Source organism: Phytophthora infestans, genomic scaffold, assembly GCF_000142945.1.
Source record: "Phytophthora infestans T30-4 supercont1.70 genomic scaffold, whole genome shotgun sequence".
In the NCBI taxonomy this organism is placed as follows: Eukaryota; Oomycota; class Peronosporomycetes; order Peronosporales; family Peronosporaceae; genus Phytophthora; species Phytophthora infestans.
Window position 1 is genome coordinate 170918 of NW_003303689.1, and position 13159 is coordinate 184076.

Here is a 13159-nt window from a genome sequence, read left to right on the forward strand (position 1 = left end):
CCAGTAAAACCGGTTTCCCAAGGACCCCCGCGATGTTTTACGGTAAGTCAATTGCGCAAACGGATGTATGCGCAAACAGATGATTGACGACAGGATGATTGGACGAGTCCATGATTGGACGAACAGGATGATTGGACGAGTCCATGATTGCACGGTCCATGATTGCACGGGTGCAAGTTGCCTGTGGTGGATTAGCCATGGCGAGCAGCACCCCGTATGGAATGACGATGGATCTGATATGAGCGATGTACGAGAAGGCAAGATCCACCAAGACTTACCTCGGATCCACCCTTACCTGGATTCACTAAGATGGATATGGGATATACTATACAAGAGTGGATCGAGTGTGGATCCTATGAAGGAAGGATGGTCGGTGCTCTCTGACGGTGGATCTAGTAGCCACGGCTAATGAAGAGTCAAGATCCACCGCGAGGTACCCCGGATCCCATACTTCCGAGTTCGTATCCAAGGAGGGAGGATCCCGCCTGGAGGGACCTGGATCCAGGGTATAGGGATGAGGGATACAGTGGATCTCGAACTTTCGTGGGACAACGGAGATCACAGATGGTTGCGAGATGATGTTGGATGATTGGAGAGCTCGGATCCACGGCGAGTGTACCATTACAGTGAGGTGGATCCAAGCGACCTGGATCCGGATGAGTGTACCCATAATAGGGTGACCATGATGATTACGTCATATATCCGGTGGATCTGAAGATAACACAGCTGGGATGATGGGTCAAGGGAAGAAGGGACATGCAGCCGAGCCTGGTAAGAGATTTAGCAGATGAAAGACATAGAAGGTAGAAACCCAGGCAGGTATAGGCTTAAATATCAATACAGAACTCAATTTGCACAGTATCACGCAAGTGCCTTCCTGCCCTCAAGAACCGGAACTACATTGGCCGTACGAGCTCCGAGAAGGTTGGGAATTGCGAATCTAGTGTTGGTAGTGATAACTGGATAATACATTGGCCAGATCCTACAACCTAGTGAGCTTTTCCTTTACTCGTGCAGATCCGACAGGTTAACCGAATTTACTACTTGGTCGGTTACACCCTAGAGGCTCTCAACTTTCAAGATCCCGTCACAGGAGGCGGCAAGTACGACTTAAAGGACAACACAAAGGCAAGGGAATACACCCGCAAGGCAACCCTACGGCCAGAACCACGATATAGGCCCCGGATCCATAAGCTCGAATATTCGCTTAGGATTCGGAACAATCCACGGACGCAGAGTGAAGATTTTCCACTGCTGCTCCACCCCATCCCCACGTCTCGCCAAGACACTCAAGCTTCACCACTTGAACTCTTCGGAAGTTACCGAGAGAGCAGATCCCGCCCTACCGACGGGTACACAAGGTGAGGAAAGTTCAGCAGAACACGGATCATCGGGGGACCCCCTCCGTTAGTCGGTGTCTGGGCGCAGTTGGTAAGTTGGATCTGGCAATCTCGCAGATTTTGCTGATCCCGCTACACCACAATAGTATATCCCATATCCACCTAAGTGAATCCAGGTAAGGGTGGATCCGAGATAAGTCTTGGTGGATCTTGCCTTCCCGTACATCGCTCATACCAGATCCATCGTCATTCCATACGGGGTGCCGCTCGTCATGGCTAATCCACCACAGGCAACTTGCACCCGTGCCAAACAACCCAAATCCTCTATAATCACTTGAAATTGTCACTGATTCGGGATAGTGACCCCGCGTCAGGCCCATTCTCTTATTTCTGAGAAAGCACTTCACCACAAGTGCTTGGCACGTCCACCAAGGTTGGACAGGGCAAACGCCACCCGAACTGGCTCGTCCGAGATGAGACCCGCCTTCATGGCGATCTCCACCTCACGGACCCAGAAGTGAAGGTTCTCTCCTTCCTTCCCCTCAAACGCGGGGACCTTCAGCCACACCGGCTTAGGCCTGGTTGCTTGGGGAGCGGCCATCGAGGCCTCCAAACTCCCGCGGACGTGAGCGATGAGACCACGCTCGTAGGTCTCAAGCGCAGTCACGCGTTCTTGTTGCTCGACAGGCGTCGCCACCGCCAAGCTGCGAAGGACATCTTGTCCAAAGATGCCTCCCATCTTCCGAACAGACTCGTACTGTGAGTCGTTCAAGCGAGGAAACTCGCTTCGGTTCATCTTGGCTCAAACGGTTAGCGCACAGAGGATTCAGGTAGTTCAATCTACCCGCGATGGTGCTGGATTGACTACGAGTGCTACCAAGTGTGACGGGGTCACACAGCACCTTGCACAGAGGAGGTGCTTAATGGTATTAACTACCCGAGTGAACATTAGTCCACGTGTTCCCGGCCTCAAAGGGAACGGTTTGCTACTTAGAAGAGTAGATTTAAGACTGATGTATTTATAAGTAAGATAAGCTTGGGTCTCATACAAACTGGAGGTTACCTATAGTGGAGCGAAGTAGTCATGCACTGACTGGCTCCGAGAGCACCTTGGTCCGTGTACCAGGTGTCCACAAGAATGACGGGTCACTCTTTATGTAACATGGGGCACACTGGATTGCATTCCGCCTGCCTCGCGATCGCAAGATCTTACACAATCGGAAATAAGTGGGTCCGGATTAGCCAATCACAGGCCGATTTTTCACGATCTACTCGGCGACTGATAAACAAAAGTTTTTTTAAGTAATCTTGCGACCCCCATTGGCTGAAAAGATCCACATTTCCAGCTCCATTGATTCAATTTAGCACCCCATTCAAATTGACAGGCAATACCGGACCATGAGCGATCCCGTGCGCGACCAACGCTTCCAGAAAGTGCACAATGACCCGGTAAAGTGTCTAGATGTTGTGTGTATTTGAGCATGCAATTGGGCTAACCAAATGTGCTAAATTTACAGAGATTCGCACGCAATTCGAAGCGCAAGAGCAAACTGCAGATCGACCGGCGCTTCGCAGGTGCCCTCAAGGACGAGCGATTTCAGAGCGTACAGGGCAAGTACGACAAATACGGACGTCGTATCGAGAAAAAAGACAACGAATTGAAGAAGTTTTACCGTTTGGACGAGGAGGAGGAGGAGGAAGAAGAAAACGACGATGAAGGCAAGTCCAAGGCTCCATCGACCACTAGCTCCGACGACGACAATGAAGACGCGGACGCCACCGTTTCCAAGAACAGCGAGAAGATCTCGCGTCTCGACTACCTGAATCGCATGGCACGTGGTGAGCTTGAGTCCGGATCGGACAGCTCTGATTTCAATTCAGAGGACAGTGACGATGAAGAGGTTGGAGCTGTTGCCAAGGAGGAGGAAGAAGACATCCCCATGGGAGATGAGACCAAGCGATTCGCTGTGCTCAACTGCGACTGGACACGTATCCGTGCTGTGGATCTATTTGCTCTATGTCAGTCGTTTGCACCTGCCACAGGTGCAGTGCAGAATGTGACGATTTATCCGTCCGATTTTGGTCTTCAGAAAATGGTACGTGCAAAGTGCTAGACGCTTATATCTTATTGAGATATTTGGTGCTGAAGCTTGGGGATGGGATATACAGAAAGAGGAGGAGCAGCATGGACCTCAAGGTCTCTGGGACGACAAGAACAAAGCAGAGAGCTCTGAGAACGAGGAGAAACTGGAAGCCGTTGAGAAGGATGACAAGGACAGCACGGAGGAGGACGAGAAGGCTGAAAACACTGCTAGTGATGACGAAAACAGCGATGCGGAAGGAGAGGAGGACTACGACTCGGATGACCCTCTCGGAGTTAAGAAGAGCGTGACGATTGAAGGCGAATCCGACGGCTTTGACCGCGAGAAACTGCGCAAGTACGAGCTGCAGAAACTGCGCTATTACTATGCCGTTGTGACGTGCGACTCGGTCAAGACAGCCAGCACGATCTTCGACCAGTGCGACCAGCTCGAGTACGAGACCTCGTCCAACGTTCTCGATCTCCGCTATGTGCCGGACGACACGACCTTCTCGAATCCACCAAAGGAATCATGTGACAGCGTCCCTGACCGCTACAAGCCCGCAATCTTCGCTACACTCGCGCTGCAGCAAACAGATGTGAAGCTCACGTGGGAGGAGGATGACGAGCAGCGGCTGGAGCTTCTCACGCGTCCAGCAGACTGGAAAGACGCTCATGACGATGACTTCAAGGCGTATCTGGCCTCTGATGTGTCGGATGCCTCTGAAGCTGAGAACGATAGCGACAGCGAGGGAGAAGAGCAGAAAGATGCAGCAGCTCCAGACAGCAAGAAAGAGGCCAAGAATGAAGCCACGATCAAGAAGCTGCGGAATCGCTACAGGTCGATGTTGCTGGGTAGCGATGCAGAGGAGGATGACGACAGCGATGACGCCCCCGAGGGAGGCTTGGGAGCTAGCAGCGATGACGAGGAAGGAGACGGAGAGATGGAGATGTCGTTCACCCCTGGAGCGAGTGACGTATTGAAGGCCAAGCGACAGAAAGAACTGGAAGCGAACGAGACGCCCTTCGAGCGCTATACACGTGAGAAGAAGCAGGAGAAGAACCGTAAATTACACGAGAAGCGCACGCGACAGAAGCAGCTGGAGCGTGAGCAACGTGAAGTGCTCAAGAAAAAAGGTCGTGGCTCCAAGGAGGCGAATCTTCTGCGTGAGGCTATCAATGGTGGCGATAGTGGCGACGGTGGCGACAGTGACAGTGACGAGGGCGAGCGCAACTTTGACATGAAGAAGATCACTAAGAAGGAGAAGGTCAAGTCTCTCAAGGGCAAGCGACGCGCCAAGGAGATGAAGAAGCTAGCCAAGCATAAGACCGCTGGAGGACTTCAGGAAGGCTTCGAGTTCGACGCAGCCGATCCGCGTTTCGGCGCGCTGTATGCCAAGGGCTCGCAGTTCCAACTGGACCCGACGGACCCCAAGTTCAAGAAGACGGAGGCCACGCAGGCTATTTTCAAGGAGCGACGGCAACGGTACGACCAAGACGCGACGCAGGACAAGAGTATTAAGGCATATGCGACTGCGACCAGTGTCGATACCAACAAACACTCGCTGAACGCCATGGTGGAGAACCTCAAGCGGAAGTCGCAGCAGCAGAGCACAAACAAGACCAAAAGGCACAAAAAGAGCAAGGCTTAAAACGAGAATGGTCCCAAATAGAGATTTTGTTTCACTTTTCTACATGTAGTGCTAAGCGAGCAGTCACATTTATAGATCTCTCTTTTACAGATCGATTCTTTACCATGCAGGTGGGTGGCGATGCTGTGTGCTGCATGTGGCTGAGGCGGCGGTAGCTGAATGATTTTGCTTTGAACAGCGCGTCCAGATCCAGGAAGTTCTACCGAAAGCTGGCCTCGTGTACTCGGAACGGGGCAACTTGACCGAAGTGTTGTGTAAGCCCAAGATCATGCCGATCAAGTCAGCGACGCTGCTGCGCATAGAGGAGATCGAGAAGCAGGCACGCGCTTTGGCTAGACCTGCCACTGCTAGCGCGCCTGGAGGTGACTACTTTCGTCCTGCTACGGCGAGGAAATGAGAATCCGAAAAAAAAAACTTTGCTTCGCTCTTTATTCTCTGTGATAAAACGTTCAACTCATCGTAAACTTGGAAGTGGTGAATACCATCCGTCTCCTTTTCTTTCGAGTGAATCATTCTACGACTGTCACATGCCACCCGAAAACATCTCTAGCAGAGAGCTGAGGCCCGATCGTGGAGGCTGCAGGCCGTAGAACTTCTGACCGATGACGCTTAAATACTGCAGCACAACGTGCAACAAATTAATTAGCGCTTGTGCTATCTCAATACATGTAGTTCCCAACAGCTACGTACGTTCTTGAGACTGCTGTCACGAGCAAGCGCGGGCGCATAACGCTCTTGGAGCATTTGAAAAAGGGGGAGCGCATCACGCTGAAGACGAACAACATTAAACAAACAGCCACATCAGTCAGACGATGTTTAAAACTGCTACAACTTGGTGCGGTCTCACCTCCAGCGTCAGGAGCAGGAATCGCGTAAAGTTAAACAGCGGTAGGTCCACTGGACGCCCAACGCTCTGACACTTGGCCACGTATGCCTCGTACACTTTATTAGCGTCGCGCAGGTTCTCCAGACTCAGCAGTCTATCACAAACGTAGCATTAGCACAGCACAGTCCCTCCATTGCAACAGTCAAGATGCTTACTGCAGCACAGCGCGAGCGAGGTACAAGTCGGATTCACTGGGATATCCCTGGGTCGACCACTGGAACAGCGTGTCTGCCAGTTCCTGCGGGTTCTCGGCATGCAAAAAGTGCTTCAGAGCGTGCGTGAAGTCCCCAGCAGTGCGATACGCGCGTGCCAGTAGCAGCTGCAGCTCTGGGTCTCCACGTTTGCGTGCGCCCTCTTCTGCCGACCATTTGACCGTATTCTTGAGGAACACAGCCACATCGGCGCTGAACTGTGGCTTGGACTGGAAGGCGGCGTCGATCTGGCGGATCCGCTGCTTGTGTGCGTCGTCCACTGCATGGTGAAAGTCCGAGAAGACGGAGACCATGAGGTTGGCCATCTCAGTCGCTGCTGTGTTCTGGTCGTGCTCTATGAGCTTGAGCGCTGCCTCCTGGGCCAGCACCACCGCCTTGTTCTGTTGCTCGGCACTAGGCTCGTCCCCCTTGAGAAGGCGCATGAACAGCGTCTTGTACATCTGCAACGCGCCGTAGAAATCGCCCGCCTCCAGCTGCAACTCCAGCTTCTTCGTCACATTATCTACGCCCGCATTCTCGGTTCTAGCGCTACTCGGCGCCGTCACCTTGGCACCCGCAGCCTTCCGCGCTAATGCTCGGCGGTTCATTGTGATGGATACGTGGTCAAGTGATTAGTGAAAATGGTCCGGACCTATTTGGACTAAGAACACGGTGCCGTACTAAAATTCAATGCAAAGTGCGGTATTAATATCAGCCTGATAATGCGATCACGGGTGTGGCTACATTTTTCGTCTTCCCGTATCTGCAAAGGAGCCTCTAAGTTTTGGACACGGCAGCCATCCATCCAGTGGTACCTAACTGCACAGGAAACCCCAACGCTTTAAGCACATCGAGGTCGCTCTAACTTACAGGTCCCGGTACTCGGCCTGCTCAGGTCCGCCGTCCTTGGGCGGTGACTTCTTGTTCATGGCTTCTTGCAGCCGCTGGTCCTTGCTTGAGTTGGCCAGCATCAGGTAATTGCTCAGTCCGCGGACGGCACTGCATAGCGCAATACAGCAGCAAAGCGCAGATTATCAGCAATTAACTTTCAAACGCCACCAACGAAACAGCTCCAGTTCTGGGGCTACAAAGCGACGTACTTAGCCTTCAGCGCTTCAATCTTCTCCGGGTCAGTCTCGCTGCGGCCCTTGTCGAACTCGCGTCGCACCAGCTCCCTGATAGCTTGGCCCTTCTTGCTCTACGCACAGCAGTCAGGCAGAATTAAAGGGGAATGTTAGCGGCACTACACACTGACATTACGCGCAGTAGACTTACGTTGCCACCAATGTGCTTGGCTAGACGCAGGCAGTCGCGGTACAGCTAATTTAAAAAAGAGGGAAGGTTAACAAGAGATCGATGCAGTAGGCGATAAGAGGCAGCCGGACACGACGCACCTGGATCGTTGTTCGCGTCACTTGGTTCGTGGCAGACATTTTTTCGCGAGTGACGCCGTCGTTTTTGTAACTTCATCAGTATAGGTTCCTTAGAATGTAAAATAGGTTTTGTGGTTCTCACCCAAATTTGCCGATTTAGGCACGAAATGAGCCACTTACTCTTATTAACGTTAGTCAAAACAAAGATACTTCGCATCAAACACATAATATGTGTTTGATATATATTTAATATTATTTGTTGCTAGCGACACGAGCGGCAAGTTGCCGCTCAACTCCTATCCGCACCAGAGCCGTTGTCGACGCAGCGCCCACCAGTCCATACGATATAAGGAGATCGTATCGTTCTCTTCACGCACAAGACACTACCTTAACCCCTTTAGCCCCGCTTCCTGTATTCTACAGGATAAAAAGTTTCGTATCCTGTATTCTACAGGATAAGGTTATTGGCAAATCGGGCTCATACTTAATTCAAGTACAACTATACAAACTTCAAGTGATGCTGCCAAATATAAAGTTTGACAGTGATGTAGCTAACCTCGGGCTAATAATTCGTGGCCAGAAATTTTTAGAGATTTAGAGAGCGCGCCAATTTTCGCGCCATTCACGATTTAGACCAGGGGGAGGTAGCACCATGCAGAAGCGAAGAGTTCGGCGACTTACATGGGGACAACTGTGGACCAGACTCAAGAAGCTAGGGTGGCAATTTGAGCGACCAAAGGGGCTAGCTACCGAGAATCGCTACTTTACACCTGATGGATGGAAGAAAAGGCCAAACGCAACACACCTTGTCGACTATTTCGACGGAGCTGACGAAGTATGGCAACACGTGCCAGTTGATGGTACGAATCGGCTCATTTTGATTTTGTTATATTGTTATTAACTCATTACACAGTTATCGATGACATGCCGCCTGCCAAACGACACGCCACTACGAGCTCCCCTCTATCAATTCCACTGGGTGCCCCCGAGCCGCCAGTCAACTCTCCCGTGATTCCGCCTGCCCAGTCGCCTGCGAAGACGCCTGTCAAGTCGCCTGCGACAACACCTGCCAAGTCGTCTGCGAGGACGCCTGCCCAGTCGCCTGCGAAAACGCCTGCCCAGTCGCCTGCGAAGACACCTGCCAAAGCACCTGCCAGGTCACCTCGGAAGACGACTACAAAGTCAGCTGAAAAGACATCTGCCAAGTCACCCACCAATACGCCAGCCAAGTCGCCGGCTAAGTCCCCCGCCCAAGCTCCTGCTAAGGGCCAGACGCCAAGAAAGAAACGTGCGCGTAAAGAGGTCGCTGCGTCTCCTATACCGTCACTACGTCCACTACGGTCGTGTACTGTTCGCGCAGCAGAAGTGGACATATCTGTTGGTGATGACCGTTTAAGCTCTGGTGACGAGGACGACTTCCAAGTCGATGAAGGCGATGAGTCCGACATTGAAGGTACAAGTGAAACTTCTGCTGGTGAAGAGGAAGAAAACACCAGCGATGAGGAAGATGCAGTCGATCTCTCAGCGGGAACTCCATTCGACCAGATGAACAAGGACCAGCTGAGCGAGCACGCGAAAACAGGCTGGACGACCTACTTCGAAGATTCATGTGAGTGCTTTCGTGTACTATACAGGATAACGAGTGTCCTTTGCTTCGGCTATCCTGTACTCGACACTAATACCCATATATCGTTGCTATGTAGGCGCTTCCCTTCAGCTGCCATCGGCAGAGCTTACACGCTGCTCCGCCACACCTACGGAGTTGGCTACTGCACTGGGGAGTAACTTGGAAGGACTGTTTTTCCTGTTCCTGCCTAAATCGATGTGGATGTCTATCGCTACGGAATCAAATCGGTACCAGCTTCAGTATCGAACGCAGGCAGCGGACGAAATAATGGCACGACAGCGACAGCTCAAGCTGAGGCGACCTGAGTACAAGATGAAAACTGTACAGCAAGTCCAGGCTGAGCAACGATCGTTCAAGCCAATACAAGCGCATGAGCTGGTACATTTCATTGGTTTACTGTGTGCCCGAACCCTTTGCCCGCACCGTGAGAAGCTGTCGAAGCATTGGGCGGTGGATGTACAAGGCGCGGTTCCTAAAGGCACATTTGGGCGATACATGTCCCGTAACCCGATTTGACGAGATCGGTCGATTTGTAGCAGTTGAGCCGTCAACGAGTTATTCCTGCTGATTCCAAATATTCAGACGGTGGAAGTATTCACGCCTTCGGCGGTATCCGATCAACGCATACTGTGCAGGCTGGTGATGACATTAGGGGCTCGAATCGCCTTCGACGAACGTCTCATGCCGGATGACTAGCAAGGTTCATCCCCTTCCGGCAGTTGTTCGAGGAACCCTTCCCCCTGGGCGTACTAAAGGTCCTTCTGACTTGCCCCTTGGAAATCCACTTTCTGTAGCAGTACCCGCTGCAGAGAGCGGGTACTGCTACAGGTAATGGATCACTTAGTCTACAGAACATTGTATTATCCAGGTACTAAGTAATTATGCTTGTGTCTTATTCTGTATAGGGCTGAGATATACCAAGGAAAGCTCAACAGTGACTGTGCGGACCTGAACCAAGGCCCCAACGCTGTGATCCGTAATGTTGAAGAGGTGCTGGAAGGACTACCAAGGAAGCGTCTGATTATCACCGACCGTTTCTACTCAAGTGTGCTGCTGTCGTCTATCCTTCTACAACGTGGACTCTACCATGTCGGCACCATTCAAACGAATCGGCGAGGCTACTGTAAAGACATTCCGTACAAGCAAGCTAAACGACCAAAGTTGATGGCGAGAGGGGTATACCGGATTGCACAGTCCAAGACTGAGCTGAATTTGATTGCAGTGTCATGGATGGACAACCGTCCTGTACACTTCATTGCTACGGGGTGTAGTACCCGACCGACAACCCTGTCAAGACGCGCAGGTGCTGAAGTAGTTGACGTGCCAGCTCCTCAACTCGTGAAAGACTATCAAGATGGCATGGGAGGAGCAGATATTCATGACCAACTGCGCTTGCAAAGATACTCGATTCAGGTATTACTTGCTCTTTTCTTATCCTGTATTATACATGACAATATAAACTAACGGTCGAATGTTTTCCTATACTACAGAGAGCGATGAAAATGAAGAAATATTACCACACAATCTTTCTTGGGTTAGTTGACATGGCGCTTACCAACGCATACATCATCTATCGACGTATTCAAGGCAATCTTGCTCCCGGTAAAGCACCTCCGACACATGCTGAGTTTCAGCGGCTGATGCAGACTGCACTACTCAGCATTGGACCGGCTGACTTTGCAGGAGACTTGTCAGCTGAAGCATTGACAGACACTCCGGTTTCCCGCTCGTCAGCTCCGCGCTACACGCTACCAGCACAACACACGACTAAACAAGTGAGCGTATTTCGCACAACACGTGGAAAGGACGGGACCTACTCACAGAAGCGCCGTCAATACGGCTGCAAAGTGTGCTCGTTGCTGCGTCCGGGCAAGAACCCGTGGGAAACCACGTTTTACTGTGTGGAGTGCTCTGAAGTGAGGATGCGGAGCGTGGATGACAATACCGCCGTTGGAAGAGGGAAGATGTATCTATGCCAAAAGGTGCGGCAACATGATCCTAGTGGACCTACAAACTCGGCCACCTGCAGCCAGATATGGCACGATCTATGGCGGGGAGGAGCGACAATTCCTTCCGGTCTCAAGGCTATTCGGCTGCGTGCTCCTACTAGAGCAGGTGCGCAACGTATAGACGACGAGCTGGAAGGTGACAGTTGCTGCGATGACGGTTCCAGCGTAGGGTCGGGAAATTCACGAAGCACAGCGAGCGCTACGAATGCAGGACGTTCTGCAGAGAATATTTGTGAAGTAGTACAGACAGCAGTGATTTAATCAATCCTATGAATAATCAAATATGGAATGAATGCAAACTCTTTGTGAGTGATGGTTTTTGTTGATATTTAGAAATTTTCCCTGTAGCCGATTTGTGCGATACAGGATATAGTGCCATATGTTAGAACCACCATTTTAACTCTTACCCTGTACTGCACATAGTAGATAACTGACAGAGATTGTGAGCTTGGAAAAACTCCGCAAATAATAAACCCAAGTCATTTTCTTACCCTGTAGAATACAGGGTAATTTCCGCCCGAAAACGCGGGGCTAGAGGGGTTAAGGAACTACCTGACTTCTATCTGGGATTTCTTCGTAAGCTACTAGCACGCTTTATTGCTTCTCCAAACCAGTGCTCTTAGAACTGAGTGATTTAGCTGTCATCCCCAAGCTATTTTGTTGATGTATCATCATCCACCTTTTGTAGTCACTGGTTTAGCGGTATCATACTCTTTCTGACAAATCTATCACGTAAGGTATTCAAGGCGACTATTGCATACTTGCCAATTTATGATATTATGAAGTAGATATCCCTTTTGCTGGAGTAACTAGCGACTCATTGAAGTTTTGTGTGTTGTTGACTCCTAGCTAGAGAGGAAGGGCAAGAAAAGCAGCTTAGTACAGCTACTTCGACACTCTCTGAAAGTACGTGGACTTTGATAGTAGCTCATCGTCGCTTTAGCAGCTTACATTGACAGCTGTTATGCTGATCTAGCGTTTTTCTTACGAAGTAAGATGGAGGAAGCTGTGACGAACCGCAGCCATACCCCAATACCGTTTACAATTGCCTGTACGGCTTTTATTGTCTTGGGTACAAAAAGCAAAGTCTTGCGAAGGTGAACAAAAAATCCAAGAAAACGATCAGAAACTGGATCAAAGTCTACGGTGACACCGGTACATGTCAACGCCTGTCACAGCTAAATTTACTGCTGCTCACAGACAATGTTCTACGCTGATCGACCGCTGGCATCCTTAGATGAAGCACAAGCTGCTTTTTAAGCGTGTGCATCTCTTTGAGATGTCAAGGGCATCTGTGTGGTGCATCATCGATGAGTGTGGCTAACGTGAAAAGTACTGGAGAGACGGGCAATGGAGATTAACGAGCAAGACATCTTCCGATTCGGTGAGGAACTGAGCAACATCGGCTGGTGCCACCATAACCTTGTGTTTCAGGATGAAGTGTCATTTGATAATCGAGGAATGATTCGCAAGCGGGGTATTCACTTAAGGACCACGCTATTGCCATACGAGGCGAATTCAAGCGCAAACACCGCGTACCCAGCCTGGCATTTATTGGTGTGAGTGGCATGCTAGATTATTATGACGTTCAAGGTACGTTTGATCGAGTCGAATTCGAAAATTGCTGGACTTTGCGTATTTATCAAGTTGTAACGAGTCTCGGGACGCCTGTTCTCCGGCGGGTCGTACCGTTCACTTCCACCGTCTGTCGGTGAACTACCAGGGTTCCGAGGCTCGAACGCAACCAACACTGTACTGGCTGCTCTCAAGCCGCCGGGACGCGTCCGCCCCTATTTGTATTCAACTCAACCACTCTGCTCTACTCGATGTAGAGCTCTCAACTCAACCTCAACCTCAACTGCGTCTTACTGCTCAGCCCTGCTTCTCACAGGACCGCGGCTCACCGCGCAGACTCGCTTAGGGGCCACCGAGGCAGTCACACACACACACGTCGAACACTGTGTCCGCCGCACTGGTCACCGCCGGTTAAGCCCGCGTGCA

At 51.0% G+C, this 13159-nt stretch overlaps 3 protein-coding genes across 3 annotated transcripts; 1 reads left to right on the plus strand and 2 right to left on the minus strand.

Moving 5' to 3' along the window:
• Positions 1–2738: 2738 nt before the first annotated feature.
• On the plus strand, positions 2739–5072 carry PITG_17699 (pre-rRNA-processing protein ESF1, putative; the record flags this gene model as incomplete). Its single annotated transcript, XM_002997524.1, has 3 exons — positions 2739–2789; positions 2858–3436; positions 3510–5072. The coding sequence occupies 3 exons, from the start codon at positions 2739–2741 to the stop codon at positions 5070–5072; spliced, it is 2193 nt and encodes a 730-aa protein (XP_002997570.1).
• Positions 5073–5483: 411 nt separating this feature from the next.
• Positions 5484–6775, minus strand: PITG_17700 (uncharacterized protein; the record flags this gene model as incomplete). Its single annotated transcript, XM_002997525.1, has 4 exons — positions 5484–5688; positions 5763–5840; positions 5920–6052; positions 6114–6775. 4 exons carry the CDS (start codon positions 6755–6757, stop codon positions 5596–5598), a joined length of 948 nt encoding a protein of 315 aa, XP_002997571.1.
• A 55-nt stretch (positions 6776–6830) lies between these two features.
• On the minus strand, positions 6831–7620 carry PITG_17701 (uncharacterized protein; the record flags this gene model as incomplete). Its single annotated transcript, XM_002997526.1, has 4 exons — positions 6831–7148; positions 7250–7347; positions 7425–7469; positions 7544–7620. 4 exons carry the CDS (start codon positions 7580–7582, stop codon positions 7016–7018), a joined length of 315 nt encoding a protein of 104 aa, XP_002997572.1.
• Between the last annotated feature and the right edge of the window lie 5539 nt (positions 7621–13159).